General features: G+C 34.9%; 1 protein-coding gene across 1 annotated transcript in view; it reads right to left on the minus strand.

Annotated features, from left to right (window-relative positions):
* Nucleotides 1-246: 246 nt before the first annotated feature.
* Nucleotides 247-26,846, minus strand: part of LOC123563603 (inhibitor of nuclear factor kappa-B kinase subunit alpha-like) — a 45,001-nt gene continuing 18,401 nt past the window's right edge. Inside the window, exons 9-20 of the mRNA XM_045356481.2 lie at nt 24,254-24,445; nt 22,167-22,301; nt 21,044-21,135; nt 20,346-20,447; nt 19,222-19,274; nt 18,627-18,691; nt 15,702-15,814; nt 12,833-12,882; nt 9,698-9,800; nt 8,699-8,843; nt 3,236-3,456; nt 247-2,890 (exon numbers count right to left, since the gene is read on the minus strand). Coding sequence (XP_045212416.2) covers nt 2,788-2,890; nt 3,236-3,456; nt 8,699-8,843; nt 9,698-9,800; nt 12,833-12,882; nt 15,702-15,814; nt 18,627-18,691; nt 19,222-19,274; nt 20,346-20,447; nt 21,044-21,135; nt 22,167-22,301; nt 24,254-24,445 — 1,374 coding nt within the window. The 3' untranslated portion in view covers nt 247-2,787. The remainder of the gene's footprint in view (nt 2,891-3,235; nt 3,457-8,698; nt 8,844-9,697; nt 9,801-12,832; nt 12,883-15,701; nt 15,815-18,626; nt 18,692-19,221; nt 19,275-20,345; nt 20,448-21,043; nt 21,136-22,166; nt 22,302-24,253; nt 24,446-26,846) is intronic.

Here is a 26,846-nt window from a genome sequence, read left to right on the forward strand (position 1 = left end):
GGGTCAAGTCCCATAACTCTGACATGTATTTTGGTCAAATTATGTCCCCTTTTGAACTTAAAACTCTTTTGATATTTAACCTTTTTGGGTAATATTTTCCTGCTTCTGGGACAAGATTTCAAATAGTCGAGCTTGGCTGTCTTATGGACAGCTCTTGTTTTCATTGGAATGATATCAGGATTACTGGAGTGTGGTGGATAAGTGTCTTTAAGACAGATAAACTGTAACAGAAAACAACGAAGCATGTGCTTCTCAATAACCTTTATTTCATCCTTCAGTACCTTACTGAACACATTTTAGTTATGATACAATAAATAAAATTTCAGTACATAAGCTTCATGTTATTCATAACAAAGGAATACATTTTAACATTATTTTATTGTCTTTTTAAATGCTTGCTTCTTAATGGCATTGTATTACTGGCGCAAAATGTATTATTTTCATCAATTAAAAGTAAAATTTCATTGGTATAAAAAACCAGACTTGTGAATTTATATATTTATTAGGTTTTGCAGTATATGTATCTACATTACCAGATTTATGTATAAAATATTGAAACTTAAGAGCCATTTCCATTTGGTGTGAATTGTAAATAAAACCTAAAATCAAGTATAATTTTTGTAAAGGAGTTCTACATTGTCTGTTTTTAATAAAAACTTCACAGTCTGTAAAATGTAGAAAGTCTCTCTGCATAATACATAGTGAAAAATAGCAGAAACTTTCCTCTACTGTGGATGTTTTGCTTACAAAATGTTAATGCATTTGTTGTACTGTCAGAATATGACTAATATATAAGGTAGTTCTGCACGTTTGATAAACCTGAAGTAGTGGCGTAACATCATCTATCCGGATAATGTAGTATAAAGCCTGGATTCGGTGTACGGAAATGAAAGTAATTCTATGAATTAATGGCAAACCGTGAGTAAATTTATTACAATGGCAACGTAACTATCTTTCTAAAGTTAAAATATGATATTAAGATATCTGACACGTAAATAATTCAAAACCTGCTTGAGATGTGTGTATCACTTTAATCATGGGCAAATCTCAAAAACAAGCACACGGACCTATATAATTTATTTCACCATATTAATTATAGGCCATATGTTTATTTACGACTGAGAAGTTTCATTAAAATCTACATTGTAGAAAAAATTCTATTTGCCAAAATGTTATGAAAGTTGTGATTTTCCCACAGATTCCCATTATGAAAAATTGCTTGATGTCCTAATTTTTCAAATCAGTCTAACAAAAAATCAAGCACACAATCCTTTCTTTTTTATTTGCTGAATTTTCTAAGTATATTCTGAAGTTTTAAAAAGTCTGGGTTTAATCAAATTCTACATTGTAGAAGATCCAAACATACAGAACTACCTTAACTGATAAACTTTTATTAATGTTGTGACACATGACTGGAGGCAAGCCCCTTCCATATCACAGTTTCAAATACTTCTCAATAACAAATGCTTAAATATTCTGATATAAAAATATGAAATATTTACATTAATTTACAGTCATAAACAACACATAATCAAAATCTCTTGTAACAGTCATGACTTACTTGCATAATACTGTAGTACAACCATTTTTAAAAACACCTGAAATATTGATATTTTTGTGCTTGCTATTTCCACCCCAAACCCTAGGCAAAGCTCCTGACAGAAAGTTAAGTTGGCAGTTTTCTGATGTACATTTATAACTTAGATAACACAATACTGCACTAACAATGAGTTTTGAAGGAATATTCATTGGCTAAAAACAAACGCACATGATGTATATTAATGGTGAATCATATAACTATTGTTTTATAATGCAGGTCATGCTAACAAATTCTCAACACTGTCCAGCTGTCAAAGGTCAGAAGTTATAAAACAACAAGCATAAGTACTTTTTTTTAACTGAAATAAAAAATTAAGAATATATGTGCTTCTTTTTATGTTGATCCAGAAATTGGATGCCAGCTACAAACAACTACTTAATAACAATTATGGAATTAACTATAGCTGAAATGATGATCATACTGACATTCTCAAAGTGATCTGAATCTTATTTCCAGATTGTACGACAAACAACTGTTTTATTTTGAAGGAACTTTGTTGAAGGCTGTTGAATTTACCAGCAAACCAGTTTTTCCTTGAAAGTATATTAGGTGAAATGTTATTACGGTATGGCTGAAATATTCTGCAGCTTCAACAAAAAATTCAAGTACAGTTTGAAAAACCTCAACAGTGCTCTCATACATTCAGTCAATATTTTTGTATAAAATAAAGTTTTTCTGTATTGTACAATAACAAAAACGACTACACAACACGTATTAAAATCATGAGCTTTTGCACATTTGTTTAACAAACTTTAGTTGCAGTCAAGAGTTAAGAAAAAATCTAATATACATGTAATAACCTTTTCAATTCAGGTGTCGTATAAATAGCACTCTTCACTTATATCAGTGAACATTTCCTTTCTACTTAAAATGAGTTTGCGAAAGAGCTCACCGGTTTATTGCATCATCCACACATCTTACAACACTGTGATGATAACAAATTTACATAGCTCAATTTCTATAGAACTTATATCCATACATAGTTCATTCAGTAGATATCTCAGTCATATTCCCTTGTAAAACTGGTTTTTATTTAGCTCTTTCACAGAATTAACAATACTGATACAAGTATGTTGATTTGTTCCTGCAAACTGCCAGTATCTGTGATAATCAAGACCCATAGAACACCAGCAGCTTACACCACCAACAGAAATTTATTTCGAACTCTTATCTTTACACAGCAGACATCAAGTATTTGCTGAATTTCCTACTCCAGAGAGGTCAAGGTCACTTATCAGTGTTGTGAAATTTTCATGCTCGTCCATAAAGCTCCCTAAAGTCTCTTCAAACCTGTCAATGCATCAAAAAACATAACTAACACAAAAGTAGAACATTATTTGACTTAGTCACAAAGCTTATTCATTTCAAAGGCAGATCAAGAGGGTGCTGATCAGTGCACCATCTTGCGTAAAATATGTTTAGTATACATTTTGCATGACCTTAAAAAGAAGATGTACGTCATACTGAACAGAACTTTCAGTTTGTTTTCACTGTAAAATGTGAACAGCAATAGACTCGTAAGAGCAGCTGTTAGGAGGGCACAACCACTAAAGAAATGTAAATGCACAAGATACTGCAGATACAGTTAGAAAAGGGTAGTTTTATCAAAAAGGGCAAGAAATGTACAGCACTTACTTTTTTGATGTTGCCCTTGAATCCTCAACTGCTTTTAATGACTCGACACTTGATGACATACTCATTACTGACTGTAACATACTCGGAGTGCCAGCATTACTACGATTACTTGTGGACAATTCTGGGCTAGGCAACATCTGAGGTGCCACCATGCGTGATACGTCCATAGAATCTGTGAGTGGTGACGGCAACTGAGGCTGAGATTTTTTAGCTTGCTGAACCTAAAGCATGGTAGAAAAGATCAGTAAGAACTTTTATAGATATACTTTGGTCAGTTGACTATCACTTGCTAAACATTTAACCTAGGCCCTTCTGAATATGCTAAAATGCAGCTATGTAATAAAACATCCCAAAAAATTTAAATACAGACAGGTAGAAATTTGAAAACATGGAGGTACAATGTCACATTTGTAATCGGTACGAGTACAATATAGCATCCAAGGTAACATCTCTATCATCACAGTAAGTTCTTCATTATTTTGTGAGTGAGCTACCAGAGAAAATGTTTTGTTTTGTTTGTTTTGGGTTTAACGCCGTTTTTCAACAGTAATTCAGTCATGTAACCGCCGGCAGTTAACCTAACCAGTCTTCCTGGATTCTGTACCAGTACAAACCTGTTCTCCGCAAGTAACTGCCAACTTCCCCACATGAATCAGAGGTGGAAGACTAATGATTTCAGACACAATGTCGTTTATCAAATAGTCATGGAGAACATACGCCCCGCCCGAGGATCGAACTTACGACCCCCGATCCGTAGACCAACACTCTTACCTAAAATGTGAATGTAGTTGCAGAGTTACAAGCAACATACAACAAATCGATGGGTCAGTGCAACACGGACGTAACTCAGTTTTTGAAAACTTTACAAGAGAAGCAAAAAACCTTTTGTATTTAAATGATGTAATGAAAAACAATACAATCTATATTATTTTTATCAAATAACAGCAATAACTACAATACTATGGGAAAAAATGTCAAAAAAATGTTCACTGAGGAGTTATCTGAAAGTTTTCCAGTTACGACCATGTTGTGCTGAAATGTGTGGAAATTTGGTAAAAAACTTAGTGCAACAAAGTCGTAACTAAAACATAACAAATAAATTATTGGAGATAATTCATAACACAGATGTTTATTCAAAAGACTATTTATTCAATATTTTTAAGCATATCCATTTATCTTTATCTGTACTTTCATTGACTTGTTTTAGTCGCAAAAAATGTCAAAAAATCATATAATATGTAGAAACAAAAATGTACACTACAAAAACACATTTTAAATTATTTAAAAGTATTTTACAGTAAATAGACAGTAAGAGCTTGACTGGTCCAAGATATTTGCATATTTTACTGAATATAGGCACTGAGAGCCTTTATAGTCAAAGTTATTTCAGTATTTTACAGTAAATAGACAATACATTCTCGATTGGTCCAAGGTATTTGCATATTTTACTGAGCACAGGCACTGAGAGCTTTTATTGTCAAAGTTATTTCAGTATTTTACAGTAAATAGAAAATAAGAGCTGAACTGGTCCAAGGTATTTGCATATTTTACTGAGTATAGGCACTGAGAGCCTCTGTGGTCAAAATTATTTCAGTATTGTACAGTAAGACAATAAGAGCTTGACTGGTCCAAGATATTTGCATATTTTACTGAGTATAGGCACTGAGAGCCTTTAAGGTCAAAGTTATTTCAGTATTTTACAGTAAATAGACAATAAGAGCTTGACTGGCCCAAGGTACTAGAATATTTTACAGTATGTAGACCCTGAGTGCCTTTAAAGTACAAGATATTTGCATACTTTATAGAATATAGGCATTATGAGCCTTTAAGTTATAGGGTATTTGAATATTTCTATGTTATTAGATTTTCATCAAGAAATATGCACTGGTTCTGCAGCATAAATAATGCATGCCCCAGGAGCACAATACTATTCTGCAAAAGAACATTGTGCATGCTTCTCAATACAAGTCTGAAAGTCTTTTTATTACATAAAAATCTACGCCTAAACAATTATCAATGGTATAAATTTGCTCTTAAGCTTGAGTGAAACTAAAGATGTCATAATTAAAGAACATGATAAACACTACAACAGTGTCACATGAAACTAACATCAAAAATGATGCCGGGGGCCTCCGTGGCCGAGTGTTTAAGGTCGCTGACTTCAAATCACTTGCCCCTCATCGATGTGGGTTCGAGCCTCACTCGGGGTGTTGAATTCTTTATGTGAGGAAGCCATCCAGCTGGCTTATGGAAGGTCAGTGGTTCTACCCAGGTGCCCGCTCGTGATGAAATAATGCACGGAGGGGCACATGGGGTCTTCCTCCACCATCAAAGCTGGAAAATCGCCATATGCCATATGACCTAAAATGTGTCTGTGCAACGTTAAACCCAACCAAAAAAAAAAAAAAAAAAAAATGATGCCACACACCTGATGTGAAATCTGAATACCAGTATGGTCTGTTCCTGGAAAATTTTGAAATATATATAATACTAGGAAATGGCAGCCTCTGGTGCATTTTTTTGTCTCAATTGTCAGGTATTAAGAGCATCCCCACCTCCTGTTAGGTGGATCAGGGAAGTCTCCCTCTGGGCATTTTTGAAATATAGGTATAAAGTGGAAGCCTCTGGTGCCATTTTGGGTCACAACTTTGAGGTACATGATGGGATACCTCCCTTCTGTTAAGGGGATCAGGGGGATCTCCCCCTGGATTTTTTTAAATATAGGTATGAAACGGTGGCCTCTGGTGCAATTAGGTTTAAATATAAAGGTAGAAAAGGGAATACAAAGGTAGAGAAGGGTTTCAGAGGGTTTCCCTTAGAAATTTTTGAAATATATTATTATTATACCAGATAAATATAGGTATACATAGTGGCTTCTGGTGCATTTTTTGGTCTAAATTTTGTGGTACAAGAGGGTAGACCTCCCTCCTGTTAGTGAGACTCAAGTCAGGTGGGGGGGGCTCTCCTCAGGAAATTTCTGAAATTTAGGTATGGAATGGTTGCATCATGTGCATTTTTGGGTCTAAATTTTGAAGTACTGCAGGGGATACCTCCTTCTGATTTGGGGAGGGGGGTCAGGGGGCAGGGTCTTCCCTGGATTTTTTTTAATTTAGGTATGAAACTAGAGCTGCTTTTGAGAAAAGCACATGTCTCCCACAACTGCCTAATCATCTGAATAGTAGCATAAGATAGCATGAGAAATGTTCGAGCATAAACCTTACTCCTTTGATATTCGTAATTCCCAATCAGACTTTCAGTGCTTTGATTATCAAAAACAACCCAATCAGACTTTCAGTGCTTTGATCAGGGTTAAAATTTAGACAAGCATACAAGCTAAATGCTAGTGAAATTTTAGAATAGCTAGAGGGCTTGGAATGTACTAGCTAATTTTAGCTAGTCAATAATTATAATATACCAAGCAAATGTCTTCAGAGCTTTAATAGTTTGTTTTGCAGGTACACATTTTTTCTTCATGAAAGGAACACATGTTATCATTTTATGTTTATAAATGATATTTAATTGTTCAACAAAACTCATGCCATTGTAGCTTGCATTAAGTTAACTTGGAAGGCACTGACTTTAGCTGGTTAGTGGATAAAAATGCCACTAGATATTTTAAGCTAATAGAAAATATTTTTGTTTGCTACTGGCTACTTAAAGAGATTAATCAGTTAGTAAGTTTTGGCCAATAAAATACAAATAAAGTAATTAAATATTATTGTTTAACTTTAACTGGTAACTTTTCGTTTTAGCTAGTGAACAAAAAAGGCACTAGCTAATTTCAGCTAGTAGAAAATGTTGTTAAATTTGATCCCTGTTTGATACAACCCAATCAGACTTTCAGTGCTTTGATTATCAAAAATAATGTCTCAAGGCCATAATTTCGAAGTGCCTGGGCCAATTTGGCTAGTTATCTAACTTGGCCGAGGACTTATTGGCAATCACATTTTGTTCAAGTTTGGTGAAGATTGGATGAGAAATGTTCAACTTAAGAGTGCAGACAAGATTTGTGACAGATGGACAGACAGGAGTAAATATGTCTGCCACCACACTGTGGTGTTGGAGACTTCCCTCCTGTTATGGGCTCAGGGGCATCTCCCCTCCTGGACATTTGGAAATTTATACAGGCATGAAATGGTGGCCTCTGGTGCAGTTTTGGGTCTACATTTTGAGAAAATATTATTTGTTTTCCAAAATAGTTGTAATTACAAGTATAAAAAGGTGCATTTTTTCCCCTTAAAATTAAGTCAGGACATTATGAATAGGGCTTCTGATGCTAAAAAATACTGAGTTTGGAAGAACTTTTGCTGAGAAATAGTTAACACAGTAATTTTCTAACAGAATAAGTGTTCTGGAAAAGTCCTAAATATGGGTCAATGCATTCTTAACACCACTATGGTAACAATATTAGTTTTATAGTATTATACCATTTTCTAAGATGTTTAAAAGCAAAAATCATCCTTATTTATCATTTAACTATTGTAATATTACTCACTTTAATGTGAGTTACAACCATGTTGCACAGAAATTTCAAAGTAAAATGGCATACTAACTCTGTGCAACAAAGACGTATGTTGAGTTACGACTATGTTGCACTGACTGAAAGTGTCTTCTGAGATACAACCTTTTGACAATTTTACTTTTTTCACTTTAATTTTAGGAATGTGATTTAGATATATTAACAAGTGATGTATTTATGTTAAATAAGGCAAATTATGTAAAAAAGTGTATTTGGTAAAAAAATCAAGTGACGACCATGCTGCACTAAGCCATCGAAATGTAAGTTCCGTTAATTTTTTGTTTCTCCCTTAGGCTACACAAAATCAAAGTTATGTTCCTGGACCTTTTATTCCTGCACTGCAATCATTTTATGTCAAGAAGGATCCTAAGAATTTACCAGACAAAATCTAGCTATCTGGCGAACAAAACATTAGAGATCTAATGCATAAAACCTAAGAATATAGGAGGTTAATCCTGAGAATGTAGCTAACAAAACATAGGTATCTGGTAGAGAAAACCTAGGGATCTAGCAGACAAAAACTGCGAATCTAACAGACAAAACCTGAGAATCTAGCACACAAAACCTGGGGAACTAGCAAAACTAGAATTGTGTCCATTGGGGAATGGATACCCCCCACATACTGCACCATCCTCTAAATAGCAAAGTTTTTAATACAGACCATCTTCACCTGAAGGATGTTCATCTAAAAGTTTGAAGTAAATTTTATTCAGATAAGGTTGTAAATCTGAGCAACTCTGAATCCATTCCTTCAAAAAGTGAAGATTTATGTGGGGGCATACAGCACTGCTGCTGTCCTTTCATCTGTCCGTTTGTAAGTCCGTCTTTTCTTTGAACAGGATTGAGAGGAGATGGGGAGCAGTCAATAATTAAAACTGATAAAGCTGATGACTATTTGGTATTCTGAAGATTTCAGGGCAACCATTGATAAAACAATCACTCACAGTTATTTCTAGCAGCTTCCATATGGCAGTTTGTCTTTGCTTCTGGTAGTCTAACAGCTTCCTAGAATTACTCTGTATCTGTTGTAAACATTCCTCTACTTGTGGCAGTAACGTGTACACGTCTGCTTTACATGCCCCGATTTTTCTGAAAATTTCACCTCAAGGATGTAAACTACTTTAATAGTCACTTTCTGGCAGGATACAACAAACTTCTTCATATTGATTAATGATTATCAATACTAAAGTTTTAATTTCTTTGTGATGTTCAACGAAGTTCTCTCATCATACAAACAATGTTAGAAAACTGTGGCTCCCAATCTCACCAGACTGCATCAAGTGAGGTTATTATTCTCACCTGCAGTCGACACCATCATGATAGCTGGGTAAAGACTTAAAATATCGTGTTCCATTTGGACCATCAAGATTTTATTTTCCTGAGCCCCGTATCTAGGAAGTTGAAATCACGAAACTAATATGATGAAAGTCGAAACCATGATGAAGAAAACATGAAACCATGCTAGCACATTTTCATCATAGTGTTTTCATGATTTCGATCCACACCATCATAATTTAGTTTCACCATCGTGTTTTTAATTTTCATCATCATAGTTTCATGATTTTAATTTTTAAGATAAGGGGTTCAGAAATAAAAATGTTGATGGTCCAAATGGAACACCGTACTTAAAAGCCTTTAACATTTTAATTTTTGATAAAAGTTTAAAACAATAACATCTAGAAACAAAATCTCTGCTTTTGGCTAGTAAAAAATGTCTGAAAGTAACATGGTGGACGACTTTTGGAATGGTCATGTAAGTTTTTAAGGCTTCTATGTTACAAAAACCTTGATTAAGAGAGCTTCTTGTAATTTTTGTATTTTGTCACAAGACAGCTGAATTGCAAAATTCAGTTAAACACTGACTTGACATTGCAAATGCACTGCTTTTTTCTTCTGATCTGGTTGTTCTTTTCTCTTTAGATTGCCTGTACTTCAGCACTTACCCTAGGTGAGCATATAAATCAGGCAGTTTCTTGTCTCTCCATAACACACACTTCACAACGACAGACACCATTGGTTTCTGATCTTTCACAGCATCTCTATTCTCTAACAAGGAAACAGAAAATTGTTTAAACACTATGCAATGCCATTATCAAGAAACCTTTATATTTAGTTTTAAGGAGGTAGGTTACCTTAATATTGTATGTGCGCATGTTCAACCGGAAGCTAACGTGACGATTTACAACGACGTTTACGACAAACTAAATGTGTTTGTATATCCATTCTTCTGGAAAAAAAACATAAACCTGTCTCCGATCTGATGCTTTATGGTTTAATAATGCAGAAAAAATGAATAATTGTCGCAGAAACGCTTTAAAACATGTTGCCTTAAAATGACGTCATTGACATCGTGACTTTATGTGTCAGTTACCGTGCAAAATTAATAGCTTTTATTTTGAAAGTACGTAATTCTGTGCATTTTCTTTATTTGAATTATTTTCAAACAGCCATTATCAGTCTTTTGCTCTGAATAATAATCAATATTTTGTTTCTTTTATGTAGTTATATTGAAATGTTAATGCGGAATGTAAGAAAATGGATGATGGTAACCAATGTTATTTGGAATATTGTTAAGTTGAAAGGTTACTTGTTACAGTCATTTTCAAATAAAAAAAACTGGCAGTTTGATTTGTAATACCTATTTTTCAGTTTCCGTTGATAATTTGTTACTTATATACTAAAACTAAGCTCTAAAATTGTTCAAATTTCAGCAGAAAATTGTGCTTTCTTGAACTGACGTTACCATGGAAACAAAGTCTGTGACCAATATATCTAAATGTAAAATTCAAAAGCGTTGACACTGGTCTATAATTATAGCAGCATGCTGAACAATTTTCCCATGAAAAATGCCAGACAAAGGGTACTGCTGTAAGTATTTTAAGCTGTGAAATTTGTTTAAATAAATGCAAATAACACGAAAATATAACTTACGTTAGAAATAATATGTTTTAAAGCTACATTAACAAGAAAGATAATTTTATTCAATATTAAATTATAAGAAATTACGACAAAAAGCAATATATAAGCTATTTTAAACATCTCTGTTGCCATGGTTACTTTAAACTTTTAAGAAAAATAGGGTACCATGTAAAGTGCTTGGTATTTTGCTAATAACATTATCCAAATATTCCATGTTGGTCATTAACAGAATGGCACCGAAGCCATCAAAAACCCTGTTTTTATACATAGTTGTTTAAAACTGAGAGAAAATGCATTACCATGAAAACACGAGCCCTGCGACATATACAATTTAAGCTTATACTAGAAAGCTAATGCGCATACTAGTAAAATTATCAATTTTGCAGACTTCAACAGATATCAATGAAACTAAAATACACTGAAAAGTGTTAAATATCCATATTTTCCTTCTTTCAATATAAAATACCTTTGGAGGGTCATGTTTTTCAAACGTGGATAAAAATGGAACTTGAAGGGACAGAGATAAATGAAATTGAGATTGTAGCAGTTAAAACATCATATTACACGAAATAAAAAAATTGCTGCAGTTCAACTAATTTGTATTTACCCTGGTAACAAGGTAACTTACCTCCTTAAGCTCAAAAATCCAAACTTGGAATTTAACCTAATCACTTTCTGTAGATTAGGTAATTTTATGCAGCATTTACTTTAAGATTTGGTAGACTAGACTTCAGTCATATCTGAGATGCAAAGTATGCAAAGTTTACAGCTGGTTTACTTTTAGTGATAATGCTGTCTAATATACAACACTGTTTTGAACTAGCATAACCTCCTCTAGGCCTCCTAATGATGCCCCAGGTCTGGTTTTTACAAAGAAGTGGTCTTAAAACGTAACAACAGCTCAGCTTTCATTGTGCTAATATTCACACAGGAGTTATGCTAGTTTAACACAGTGTATTGTGAGACAAATCTGCAACTTTTGTCATGAGTTTCTGACAGACACCTTTAGGTTAGATCATAGATTTCGGAACTGACATAAATCTAATACACATTATCCTTACTCAGAATAATTATACTCTCAATACAGATAGCCTGCAATTACATGTATTAGATACTGTTACTATCAACAGCAAGTTTATAACAGTTACAAATTATTTCCTCTAAACAGAGGCTGATGCAGTGACGGTACAACAGAAAAGTCATTAACGAGATGGTTTAGAAGTTTAAAACATCTGCATTATAAGCTCGGTCCGACTGCAACTCCAAAATACACTAATAACTAAACAATAATAAGTCACTATAATAGTAATATTTTCTGCCATATCTTTAACTTTTGTCTTATTTCAATTACTGTACAAATGATCAGGACAAACTTTCATATTGATCTAAGTTTTATTTATTTATTTATTTTTTTGTTGGATTTAACGTCACACCGACACATGATAGGTCATATGGTGACTTTCCAGCTTTAATGGTGGAGGAAGACCCCAGGTGCCCCTCCGTGCATTATTTCATCACAAGCTGGCACCTGGGTAGAACCACCGACCTTCCGTAAGCCAGCTGGATGGCTTCCTCACATGAAGAATTCAATGCCCCGAGTGAGGCTCGAACCCACATCGATGTCGGGCAAGTGATTTGAAATCAGCGACCTTAACCACTCGGCCACGGAGGCCCTGATCTAAGTTTTAAGTCTGAAACTTAGACTTAATCTCTTAAGCCTTACCCTGCTAAATTTCTATAATGAACCTGTCAATGTTTCAATATGGACAATACTATTTACTGTTAAAATGGAAACAGTGCAGATCATGATAAGACTGCACGGATGAGCAGGCTGATCATGATCTACACTGGTCACAAAGGCAGAAGCAGTTGTGTCCAGCATGATTAGGGTTAAAGCAGCAAATATTCTATTGGCCATAACTTTGTCTACAGCATATTCAAACTGCTGAAATTTTGCAGAGTTATCATTCGTTGTTGAGAGAAGATTCCTGCAAATTTCCTTGCAATCTATACATTACTGACAATGCTTCAAAAGAAATGAAAACTTAGCATTTTAAAGTTTAAGTTTCAGACGTTAAACATTGACCAATATGATCACTGGATGTAGGCACAAATCAAATATTCATATATGCCTTCGACCTCTGAACTCTATCACTCACCTCTTGCAGTTTGTCTGAACTCCTGGTACACACTTCTAGCTTGCTTCGCTCTACAAACAAAATTAATATTATTGCTAAATTAATATGCACTATCTCCTATTTTATATACATCAAAATGGAGAAATGAGACAAAAGAAAATTGTAACTGATTATTTTTTCCATCAATTTATCATTCAAACACACTACCAGACATGGAAGACTTGTAGATATTTTGTGAGCGTAGTGTAATTACTTACCATCTGATACATCTTATCTTTAACAGCTTTATATTTCAAATGTGGATTTGAAGGTATATTTATAAAGAACTGAAAAATTAACATATCTGCACTACACATGTGGACACACTGATCATGAGGGCAGACGCTTTGCTACAGAGGTTAAATTTACAATTTTACTGTAAAGAATTCAGTCTCTGTTCTATTACAGTCTGAACATGACTTTTTCATTATCCCAGTCACTACAGGAAACCATGAACTTGTATGAACTATATTTATGCCAAAAGAATGTCATAATGACAGAAGATTGTGTAAACACAAGAAAATACTGATACAGTAAACCTCGCTTATAAGGAACAGCTTGGGACCTCTAAAAATTGTTCCTTATAACCGAGGTTCCTTATATCCGTATAGCGAACTAATTCCTTGTAACCGAGGTTTGTATAATGAACACAATTTGTATAGCAAACACTATCTGACTGACGTTTGAAAAGGGCCCCGGGTCGACCATGAATCTTTATGTGAGAAAGTTGTGAGTCTAGTACCGGTCCTCTAGAGAGATGGTAAGATAAACTGACTGCGTGTATATGACTGAAATAGCGTTGAAACACGGTGTTTAAACCTAAACTAAGCCAAAATGTATGTCGGTAAGAATGACGTGATTTGTGTTTATTGTTGTCGGCTATTTCTATCTTCTTTTTAGGAGAGCACTACATTATGATTATAAGATATGTTGCAGCCCTTACCTTACCCGGCAGCATGTTATGTGAATAGGAATCAATGCTAATATAAAATAAATGTTCAAATAATTAATAATTTAATATAACAAGAGCACCGCCTTGCGGGTGCTGACGCTCATCTGATTTTTTTTGTATAATAGAAATATTGTCCTACCCATGATTTTCTAAGTCTAAAAAGGGCCATCACTCTTGCAAAAAGCAGGATAGAGTTATGTTTCTTGATGTACAGTGTCCACTTATGATGGTGAAAAACTGTTGCAAGTTTTAAAGCAATAGCTTTGATAGTTTATGAGAAAAGTTTTTTAAACATAATATTCAACCAAGAAAATGATTTTCTAAGTCCAAAAGGGGCAATAATTATTGCAAAAAGCAGGATGGAGTTATGTTGCTTGCTGTACAGGGTCAGCTTATGATGGTGAACAAGAGTTGCAAGTTTTAAAGCAATAGCTTTGATAGTTTAAGAGAAAAAGTAGACCTAAACATAAAACTTAACCAAGAAATCTGATATTTTCTAAGTCCAAAAGGGGCCATAAATCTTGCAAAAAGCAGGATGGAGTTATGTTTCTTGCTGTAAAAGGGTCAGCTTATGATGGTGAACAAGTGTTGCAAGTTTTAAAGGAATAGCTTTGATAGTTTGGGATAAAAGCTGACCTAAACATAAAACTTAACCAAGAAAACTGAATTTCTAAGTCCAAAAGGGCAATAATTCTTGCAAAAAGCAAGATGGAGTTATGTTTCTTGATGTACAGGGTCTGCTTATGATGGTGAACAAGTATTCCAAGTTTCAAAGCAAAAGCTTTGATAGTTTAGGAGAAAAGTTGACCTAAACATAAAACTTAACCAAGAAATCTGATAATTTCAAGTACAAAAGGGGCCATAAATCTTGCAAAAAGCAAGATGGAGTTATGTTTCTTGCTATACAGGGTCAGCTTATGATGGTGAACAAGTATTCCAAGTTTCAAAGCAATAGCTTTGATAGTTTAGGAGAAAAGCTGACCTAAACATAAAACTTAACCAGGCAACGCCGACGCCGACGCCGACAACCGCTCAAGTGATGACAATAACTCATCATTTTTTTTCAAAAAATCAGATGAGCTAAAAATGTTAAATTAGACTACCAATTAAAATTTAAAAGTAGGGTGTTTATGACATACAGTGCATTACGACTAGACAACGGCGCCATACATACCGACTAAAGTGTAAATTATACCTATAGTTTTGCTATTGTCCATTTTAGCACCTGATATAATTTTTACAATTGAAAATTTGGTAAACTGGACTGTTTGCCATTGTTAATCACGCGTAATTAACAAATTTATTTAGGATAGTATGACATGACTGTGTCCACGACTTATTTTCATTCAGTATTGTTATCATGAAATACCTTATACATGTAGCTCTCAAACATAATCTCGAGTAAATATAAATTAATGATGATATTATTTATTTTCTTTTAAACATATCTGTGAAATAAAACAAACTAAAGATCATAGAAATGAAATAATATGTGTTTATTCATGTGCATAAAAGCGCGTAAAAGTGCCGACATTACTCTGACGTCATCAGCAATTCTCCTGTTTATTTCCAGTTTTCAATAATTTTTTATTCTTTATGTCTGTTCGCTATGACCGAGGGGTTTCCATTGAATTTCGTACCTTGGGACTAGAAAAAGTGTTCCTTATAACAGAGTGTTCCTTATAACCGAGTTCCCTATAACCGAGGATTTTTACATTGAATAAAGAAGGAATTAAATCGGGGAAATGAAAACTGTTCCTTATAACCGAGTGTTCCTTATATCCGAGTTCCTTATAAGTGAGGTTTACTGTACTCTACTGTCATCACAGGTCCACTGCCTTATATCAGTTGATATACTCACTGACTGCATACAGGGAGAAATAATTTAGATATACATACAATTCCTCCAGAGTATCATCCTGTTTTGTTCTGGCAAATGGACTCTTCTGAAGCTCCACTATTTTAGTCTGCAGGGCAACAGCTTGACTTTCTAACTCCGACACCTTCAATTTCTGAAAAATTTATCATAAAATTAATTTTAGTGGGGTAAGATAAATGACCATAGGATGAAATAGACACTCAGCATAGATGTGTACAGAGAAAACAAAGTAAGTTAAGTAAGTAAGCAAAACAAGTGCCAAACATCATTTTAGATTATAAAAAAATTTCAATTATTTTGGTTTTCAAATTTTTTCAAAGATGAAACTATCATGAAATATCACGTCTTGAAGAGTAATACGTTGATGATATAATTTATCAGCAAACCACTAATTTATAATTCTTTAATGGCTAAAATAACTTTATGTCACAAGTTAACAAGAGTGCAAGAATGTCACAATATACGCCCGTCACAGCAAATTTCTTTACTCTAGCACCTGTATTTGCAAATGGAATTTTAATTTTGTGGTTGTTTAGTAATAACTAAGTGTTTTGTTTTTCTAAGTCCACAAAAAAACTCCTTACCAGGTAGAGATACCTTAAAATACACCTAAAATTGGAAAGTAACATCTATGTTGTACCACAGAAAAGTGGTCTTGGTTTTTCCCTACGGTCAATTATAAAAAAGTTACAATATAAGTTATTTATAGTAACAACTAAGGGAAGTTAATCTTAAAACAAGAGCACCGCCTTGCGGGTGCTGACGCTCATCTGATTTTTTTTGTGTAATAGAAATATTGTCCTACCCATGATTTTCTAAGTCTAAAAAGGGCCATCATTCTTGCAAAAAGCAGGATAGAGTTATGTTTCTTGATGTACAGTGTCCACTTATGATGGTGAAAACTGTTGCAAGTTTTAAAGCAATAGCTTTGATAGTTTATGAGAAAAGTTGACTTAAACATAATACTCAACCAAGAAAATGATTTTCTAAGTCCAAAAGGGGCAATAATTATTGCAAAAATCAGGATGGAGTTACGCTGCTTGCTGTACAGGGTCAGCTTATGATGGTGAACAAGTGTTGCAAGTTTCAAAGCAATAGCTTTGATAGTTTATGAAAAAAAGTTGACCTAAACATAAAACTTAACCAAGAAATCTGATATTTTCTAAGTCCAAAAGGGGCCATAAATCTTGCAAAAAGCAGGATGGAGTTATGTTTCTTGCTGTACAGGGTCAACTTATGATGGTGAACAAGTGTTGCAAGTTTTAAAGCAATACCTTTGATAGTTTAGGATAAAAGCTGACCTAAACATAAAACTTAACCAAGAAAACTGATTTTCTAAGTCCAAAAGGGGCAATAAATCTTGCAAAAAGCAAGATGGAGTTATGTTTCTTGCTGTACAGGGTCAGCTTATGATGGTGAACAAGTATTCCAAGTTTCAAAGCAATAGCTTTGACAGTTTGGGAGAAAAGTTGACCTAAACATAAAACTTAACCAAGAAATCTGATATTTTCTAAGTACAAAAGGGGCCATAAATCTTGCAAAAAGCAAGATGGAGTTATGTTTCTTGCTATACAGGGTCAGCTTATGATGGTGAACAAGTATTCCAAGTTTCAAAGAAATAGCTTTGATAGTTTAGGAGAAAAGCTGACCTAAACATAAAACTTAACCAGGCAACGCCGACGCCGACGCCGACGCCGACAACCGCTCAAGTGATGACAATAACTCATCATTTTTTTTCAAAAAATCAGATGAGCTAAAAAAAAAAAAAAAAAAAAAAAAAAAAAAAAAAAAATCAAAAAAAAAATTGTAAGTCCACACAAAAATCTTTACCAGGTAGAGACTGGTCAAAATACACCTCAAAATTGGATGTAGCATGCATGTTGTACTACAGAAAAGTGGTCTCGATTTTTCCCTACGACTAGTAATGAAAAAGTTACAATATAAGCTATTTATAGTAACAACAAAGGGAAGTAATTCTAAAGAAGGGAACTGCGCATGACACTTCGTCTCATGATGGTGTATAATTGTGTCAAGTTACATCAAAATCCCTCCATGCATGAAGAAGAAATGCTTCGGACAAAGTCATTCTTGTATCTGACCTTTGGCCTCTAAGTGTGACCTTGACCTTAGACCTAGGGACCTGGTTCTTGCGCATGACACTACGTCTTGTGGTGGTGAACATTTGTGCCAAGTTATATCAAAATCCCTCTATGCATGAAGAAGAAATGCTCCGGACAAGGTTTTCATTCTTGTATCCTTTGACCTCTAAGTGTGACCTTGACCTTACACCTAGAGACCTGGTTCTTGCGCATGACACTCCGCCTCATGGTGGTGAACATTTGTGCCAAGTTATATCAAAATCCCTCTATGCATGAAGAAGAAATGCTCCGGACAAAGTTTTCATTCTTGTATCCTTTGACCTCTAAGTGTGACCTTGACCTTAACCTAGGGACCTGGTTCTTGCGCATGACACTCCTTCTCATGATGATGAACAATTGTGCCAACTTTCATCAAAATCCCTCTATGCATGAAGAAGATATGCTCCGGACAAAGTCATTCTTGAATTTGACCTTTGACCTCCAAGTGTGACCTTGACCTTAGACCTAGGGACCTGGTTCTTGCGCATGACACTCCGTCTCATGATGGTGAACAACTGTGCCAAGTTTCATCAAAATCCCTTCATGCATGTAGAAGATATGCTCCGGACAAGGTCTGTGGACGCCGCCCGCCCACCCGCCCGCCCGCCCGCCAGGGGCGTTCCCATAATACGTCCCGTTTTTCAAACAGGCGTATAAAAAGTAGTATTAAAGCTGTGTTTTTGTCATTTTGATTTAATGCTTTTCTGAATTGCATTAAAAAAAGCTTACTTTTAATCATTACTTTACAAAAATAAAATTGCAACTTCAGCTATAGCTAAAGATAAGACACGTGTAAGAAGTATTTACTATTTGCATAAATGTCTGCACTTCTTTCTGCATTTTCAACCACTTGGAAAACATACTCTCTGAACCTGTACGAAAAATAAACAAAATTGCCAAGGAAGTGCATACTGCTTTTACAGTTTAGTAACAAATTTAATAATTTACGGGAAATACATGAACAACTGTACCAAAGATCTATTTTAAGATACCAAGCACTTCTGCATAAACTGGTTAACTCCATTTTCAACTTGCCATAATTTAGATAAACTGTATCTTGCTCTGACAAAAGTACTTTATTATTTCTTTTTTTTCCAAAGAGACTTGATAAAATCACCTTGGCAGCTGCTATATGTTCCTAAGTGTATTATACGTTCTCTATTTAGTAAAATGTTATTTCTCAAATGATTGCAAAGTTATGCTACAAGTAATGATTCAAACCAACTCCATGTTGTTATGTGCCACTGATTAATAACAATATTCTGTAAATTTCCTGTAATTTGTTTAACTATGAGTTTAAAAAATGGAACTTAAGGTTTTAAAAATCATAATGAAGGAATCAACTGATCTGTATCTTGCAATATTAGGTAGTATGTTTGTATTGGAAAAAAGTGATACATACTGACTCCACCATTGTTTGCTTGTTCATTGTAAAACATCATGTCATGGTCCAAACTGCAAACAGATGAAAACATAAACAAAGGTGGCTGGTAGTACTTGAAATGCTGTCATTAATATTTCATATTCATTTGGAAAAGTGCATTTAATTTTTTTATCTTATAGAAATGACTTCTTTATATACATGCTTATTGCAGTAAAACTCAGTTATAACTTATAAGGCACTCGCTGGGGTCACAAAAAATGTTCACTTTAACTGAAATTACACTATATTCATACAGTAAACTGTGTTTGATGTAAATGAATTGCATAACAAAATTTAAATCACCTGACAGAAAACAAGAGGGCCATGATGGATGTAGATTGCTCACCTGAGTTACGCTGCTTGCAGTAACAGTTTTGGTAGACGGTTATGCAAGGAAAATGTTTGTGAAATTATATTGAAATAGTGCCAGCGTGGAAGGTTAAATTATTTTAAGATCAGGCCAGCAGTTTCTTACAAGAATTTTTTTTTAAGCTTTCACAATATACATACAGGAAAAGGCGACCACACTCTCTGGCAGCCATGTTTTTTGATGAATCAGAATAATTTGAACACTCTCAATAGAATGTCACATGAGTAAAATTTGCATGAAATTATTTTAAAATTGGGCCAGTAGTTTCACACAAGACATTTTTAAAGTTTCCACTACATACATATAGGAAAAAGTGACCAAACCCCCTGCACCATGTTTTTTGACAAATCAGAATAATCTGACTGACCTTGGTAGAAAGTTACGTAAGGACCATTTTGTGTGAAATTATTTCAAAATCAGACCAGCGGTTTAGGAAGAGATGTTGTTTGAAGATTATTTGTTTTTTGCTATGGCAGCCCCTATATGCAACAAAGAGGAACTGTTTGATCAACTTGGTAGAGGACCACCCAAGGAACATCCAGGCCAAGTTTCATCAAAATCCATTCAGTGGTTTTGGAGGAGATTTCGTTTAAAGAAATTGTTGACAACAGACGGAGGACAGATGCATGACAGAAGACGGACACAGAGCGATCAGAATAGCTCACCATGAGCACTTCGTGTTTAGGTGAGCTAAAAATGACATAAAAGAATTAATTGCAAAATAATCACTTACCTTTGTAAAAAGAAGTCTGACTTTGTTAACAATTGGTCAAGTTCATTGGTCATTTTGTTTTTTGCTTTTACAAATACAGAATCAATTCTAATTAAACTTAATCTGAAAAAGACAAAAACACACAAAATATCACTAGTTAATAGCAACTCACTACACTGTGTTTATACATCAAACAGTACCTTTTTTCTAAATGTTCACACTCTCAGTCTGAATTAAAATTCCTTGAGTTTTAATAGAATGTTCATGTGGTGATTTCTATTTATAGAAGAACCAATGTGCATTTTAAGGCTCAAGATGAGTTATTTTGCAGAATTTGAATCAATTGCTGGAAAGTGTAGGCATCCATTATGGCAGGTTCCTGCAGCAGACGACTGTCATTACGTCATTGTACTGACATTGTATTACTTCTGGCAATCAAAGAGTTGAAAACACAACGGTAAGTCGTCTGCTGCAGGAACACCTTACAATGGATGTCTACACTTTCCAACATCAATTTTTAAGACTGGCAAACAATTTAACATTCAGTGTTACTCTAAACTCCTTTAAGTAGTGAAAGAAATATTGACTTATGCGAGAGATACAGCTTTGTTACCATATGAATTTTTTAACCATATGCAAGGGAAGGAGTATGTGATTGTTTGTGTTTTAAAACAACTATGATATACATCAACTCTCACACTAAATAAGTTAAAACCTACATGGCAGCTCTTTGACTTAGAACAATTCTTTTAAATTCCAGGTACTGTTCTTCACAGTAGAAAACTGATTCAGCCCAGGCTCTCTTTTGATCCTGTAAATATAAAATGCGTATTTATGGGATGCAACAGGGCAGTGTTAGACTCCTCACTTAGAGATTATGGGTTCAAACCTCATCAAAGCAGAGTTTGGTGTCTAAATTCCTGCACCAAGGAGAGGACACATCAGTATGGTGGAAGTGTTTGAAATGAGCAGTAAATATCATAATTTTTCAGATTTGTTTTAGGTTCAGCTTGTTCTATTTCAAATGCTAAAATAGTTTGTTTTAAGCTGTAAAATCCTGCAATACCTCTTTTCTCTTCTAAAGTCAATAAAATAACATTACATAAACACATCAGGATATATACCCTTTTCATATTTATATTATATGTCAATGTAACATTACACAATTGACCTTAGAAAAGAAAAAAGATAATCACTCAGGATCTCACAGCTTATACATGTATATAAATAAATGAAAAATCAAGTACATGACCCTATCTTTTTTATTTGCTGGCAAGGATGCTTTGAAATATATATACTAGTATTAACAATATATGACCCAGCCCTAATTTAGTATACCGTGTCATATGTCTTAACCTGTAATCTGGTAAATAATCAAACAGGCCTATCTCACCCCAGGGTTCGAATCCCAGTCCAGGCACTGGCAATTTCTGAGATGCTCTTAAGTATCTCCAACCAACTAAGAGGCCTGTACTGGTTCTTCCCAGGAAAGACAGCTTTGTGTGTATCAGTGCTATACACCGGGCATGTTAAACAAGCAGACTGTCTATTTGCAAAGAGCTAAGCTAAGTTAGTCAGTATCTAAAAATGATTTCTCTCTATCTGTTCTGGGGACTTTATCTCACTCTGTCCCACAGGTCAGATCGCTCTCTGTCTGTACTAGTAGAGGATGAATTTCACACCCTGTGTGGCTGTGTTTGCTATATGTATAGCGCCTTTGAACGTGTTTATCATGAAAAGGGTGCTATATAAATCTGTTATAATAATAAAAAAATAAATAGTATATCTAAATCAACTTCGAGGCAATTAGAATTAATGCTTGGATGGAATATTCAGACTTACATTAAATGGAATCATTGTATTTGGATCTTTTACAATTGTCTGCACCGCTGGTGGGAGTAATTTGTTTTTCTTTAGTCCATTCTCGAAGTCTCTATTACCATGCTGGAATAAATACACATAACTGCCCTCCTCCGTCTGAAATATTCAAGTGAAGAACTGTAGCAATTTTAAACTATTCGTCATAGCTGTTCCACATTTAAACCTTTGTAACTTATCAAAGCATTCATAATGCAGTGCTATTAAAATCAATAAAAATCTCAATATAAATCACAGGAAATCAAGATCAAGAGCCATAAAGGTATTGCACCTGACCCATTTTGTTACCCTTAATGATCCAGTTTCAAACTTGACAAAGATTTCATTAAGAAATACTTTCTATACTTTGACCTTTGACAGGAAGTGGGGAAGCAAGTTTTCTACACACACATGTCTTGTTTCTGCTAAGATGCTTTATGAATATGTAAAATGTGACTTCTAGGGTGTTAACAATGTTTTTTAATGATTTGCCAAACTGACCTAAGCTAACCCACATTTGACGACAATTATTCTGACTGGGTTTCTTGTAGATCAGGTAGAAATTTTGACTTTGTTTGTGTTCAAAACTTTTTTCAATGAGGTGACCTAGAGACTTTGTTTTTGACCCAGATGACCGATGACCAAGTCTAACAAGAGGGTCATGATGACCCTGAAGCGCTCACCTGAGTAATATGAGCCACATGTTTCAAATGACAAACTGATGCTAAAATATTAGAAAGTAGCTCAGTAGGTCACATTCATAGTCACCGAAAGACAGATTTAAGATTGGTGTGCAAAACTGTACATGTCATCCAAATTTCAAGGCTGTATCTTAAAAAACAAGAAAGTAGGTCAGTAGGACACAGTCAAGTGATCCCTAATCGCTTGGGTCATCAGGTAATTATAGTTAAACAGTCTAGGAAATATGACCTGATAATTTTTGAAGTATTTTTTCTTTTATAACTCATAATTATAACAAGTGACCCACGGGGCAGGGCCTCTTTTCACCCTAGGGGCATAATTTGAAAAACTTGTTAGAGATCCACCAGGCAATGTTACACACCAAATATCAAATGCCTAGCCCTTGGACTTTCAGACAAGAAGATCTTTATTTTTTTTCCTATATAAGTCTATGCAAAACTTGGTACCCACTGGGTGGGGCCTCTTTTCACCCTATGGACATAATTTGAATAATTTTGGTAGAGAAACACTAGGTAAGGCAACATACTAAATATCAAAAGCCTAGGCCTTGCGGTTTCAAGCAAGAAAAAGTTTTTTTCCCTATATAAGTCTATGTAAAACATGAGACCCCCCCCCCCCCGGGCAGGGCCTCTTTTCATCCCAGGGGCACAATTTGAAAAATTTTGCTAGAGGACCACAAGGCACTGCTACATACAAAATATCAAAGGTCTAGGCCATGTGGTGTTAGAAAAGATTTTAAAAGTTTTTTACTATATAAGTCTATGTAGAACTTGTGACCCCTCGAGCGGGGCCTCTTTTCACCCCAGGGGCACAATTTGAACAATCTTATAGAGGACCATAAGGTGATGTCACATGCTAAATATCAAGGCTCTATGCCTTGCGGTTTGACAAGAAGAATTTTAAAAAGTTTTTCCTTTCGGTTGCCATGGCAACCAGAGTTCTGCATGGAATTAAATTCTTTGAATAATTTTAAAAGGGAACTACCCAAGGATCATTCCTGTGAAGTTTGGTGTAATTCTGCCCAGTGGTTTTCAAGAAGAAGATTTTTTAGAAAATGTTGACAGACGCACGACTGATGACGCACCACTGACGATGGATGACGGACACTGAGTGGTCACAAAAGCCTACATGAGCCTTTGGCTCAGGTGAGCTAAAAATGAGACCTCTTGACTTAGTGAACTTGAACTGAACATTTATAATTTGAATATGTCCGAGGGCAGTTTGTAACTCCTCGGTATTCCATGTGTCATCAAGCTAAAAAGTCAAAACCTGTATTTCTAGTATTCCGTAATATAGCTGAAAGAAATCGAGTGTTCACAGGGTTTGTATGACAATTCTCAAAATTGCATAGATAATTTTAATAAACTCACAGGTTCAAGCCAGCACTGAGCAGCTGGTTTGTCCTTTTCTGGTGTAACTCCATTGGCAAGTATCACATCTTGTTCAGTTATAGGTATTTTTGTTTCCTCTTCTATACGTTTATGTAGATCTAACATGTTGTGCTGGTCTATCACAGGGTATGTCAACAGTTCATTTGAGGCTACATGCAGGAGGTATATGATCTGTAAAAACAATGAAAAAAGATTCACAAATCTAAACCTTTCTAATGAAACTTTAACAATGCATTTACTCAGTTCTCTTTGTTGGTATTAAATTTAGTGGGTTATCTCAAAAAGATACACTTGATTTTGGCTCATTTGCAGAAACATTTGATATTCTGGTCACTCTAGCCAACATTAACCTTTTACATTCAAGTCATTCAATTTCAATAAAGGATATTTTTCACCTTTGAGTATCCCACATGTTTTATCCAATGGGAATTACTGTTGAAACTTTATATCTCAAACTCACTTATCTTGAAACTAGATCAGCTTTTGAGAAAAGCGCATGTCTCCCACAACTGCCTAATCATCTAGATTGGCATTTCTTCTCTATTATGCATCTGAGTCAACCATGCTCCAAGACTTGTATCGCTGGCATCAGTATTTTCGGTTCAAGGGCCATAATTCCGAAGTGCCTGTGCCGATTTGGCTAGTAATCGAAATTGGTCAAGGACTTATTGGCAAACACATTTTGTTCAAGTTTGGTGAAGATCGGATCAGAAATATTCTTAGGAGTGCGGAAAGATTTGTGACAGACTGACGGACACACACACAGACAGGAGTATATTAGTATGTGTGGGAGACATAATTCCAGCTCTCTTGAAGACATTTTTAAGTCCTGTCCCGAAAACACATGCACAAAATATCATTTCAAGACAAATTTTAGTTATCTCGTAGTAAAATGCTCGATCCCCTGTAACTTGAGATACTGAGTTTCAACTGTAATTTTACATTAATGTTCATCTACAAAATACTTTTTGCCTTTATCTTATTTCTATGAAATTTAAATGTTCAACTTTGTTTGCAAAGGTGTTACACACAGTACACACATGTATAATAAAAATTTGGCAGTACAGGAATACATGACAAAACTCTACAGGACTTAAGAATTGGTGGTATCTGGAATTTTTCTTTCACTGGGAAAAAATTCTTAAGATCTTGTGATACTGGAACCTTTACTTTTATAGGAAAAATTCCCAAGAATTAGTGGAGCCTGGAATTTTACTTTTACTGGAAAAATTTCTCAAGAACCAGTGAAACCTGGAATTTTACTTTTACTGATTTTTTTTTCAAGAACTAGTGAAACCTGGAATTTTACTTTTAAAACTGGAAAAAATAGTCAAACACAAGGAATGCCTGGAACCTTTACTTTTTCCCTAAAAAAATTCTCAAGAGTTACTGACACTTGGAATCTTTATTTTTACATGGAAAAAATTCTCAAGGACTAGTGATACCTGGAATCCTATCTTTTACTGGGGGTGGAAGGGAAACAAGAGGACCATGATGGTCCTGAATCGCTCACCTCTTCCCACATGACCCAGTTTTGAGTATGACGTCGTTTTTTCTATTATTTGACATAGTGACCTAGTTTTTGAGCTCATTTGACCCAGTTTTGAACTTGACCTAGATATTATCAAGATAAAAATTCTGACCAATTTTCATGAAGATCCATTGAAAAATATGGTCTCTAGAGAGATCACAAGGTTTTTCTATTATTTGACCTATTGACCTAGTTTTCGAAGGTACATGACCCTGTTTTGAACTTTACCTAGATATCATCAAGGTGAACATTCTCACTAACTTTCATGAAGATCTCATGAAAAATATGGCCTCTAGACAGGTCACAAAGTTTTTCTATTTTTATACCTACTGGCCTAGTTTTTGACTGCACGTGACCCGGTTTCGAAAGTGACCTAGATATCATCAAGGTGAACATTCAGATCAAATTTCATGAAGATCCATTGAAAAATATGGCCTCTAGAGAGGTCAAAAGATTTTTCTGATTTTAGACCTACTGACCTAGTTTTTGAGCGCAGATGACCCAGTTTCAAACTTGACCTAGATATCATCAAGATGAACATTCAGACCAACTTTCATACAGATCCCATTAAAAGTATGGCCTCTAGAGAGGTCACAAGGTTGTTTTATTATTTGACCTACTGACCCAGTTTTATATGGCACGTGACCCAGTTTCAAATTTGACCTAGGCATCATCAAGGTGAACATTCTGACCAATTTTCATGAAGATCCATTCAAGGGTATGGCCTCTAGAGAGGTCACAATGTTTTTCTATTTCAAGACCTACTGACCTAGTTTTTGATCGCAGTTGATCCAGTTTCAAACTTGACCTATATATCATCAAGATAAACATTCAGACCAACTTTCATACAGATCCCATGAAAAGTATGGCCTCTAGAGAGGTCACAACGTTTTTTCATTATTTGACCTACTGACCTACTTTTTGACCGCACGTGACCCACTTTCGAACTTGACCTAGATATCATCAAGATGAACATTCTGACCAATTTTTATGGAGATCCATTCACAAGTATGGCCTCTAGAGAGGTCACAAGTTTTTCTA

Source organism: Mercenaria mercenaria, chromosome 2 (assembly GCF_021730395.1).
Source record: "Mercenaria mercenaria strain notata chromosome 2, MADL_Memer_1, whole genome shotgun sequence".
Classification (NCBI taxonomy): Eukaryota; Metazoa; Mollusca; class Bivalvia; order Venerida; family Veneridae; genus Mercenaria; species Mercenaria mercenaria.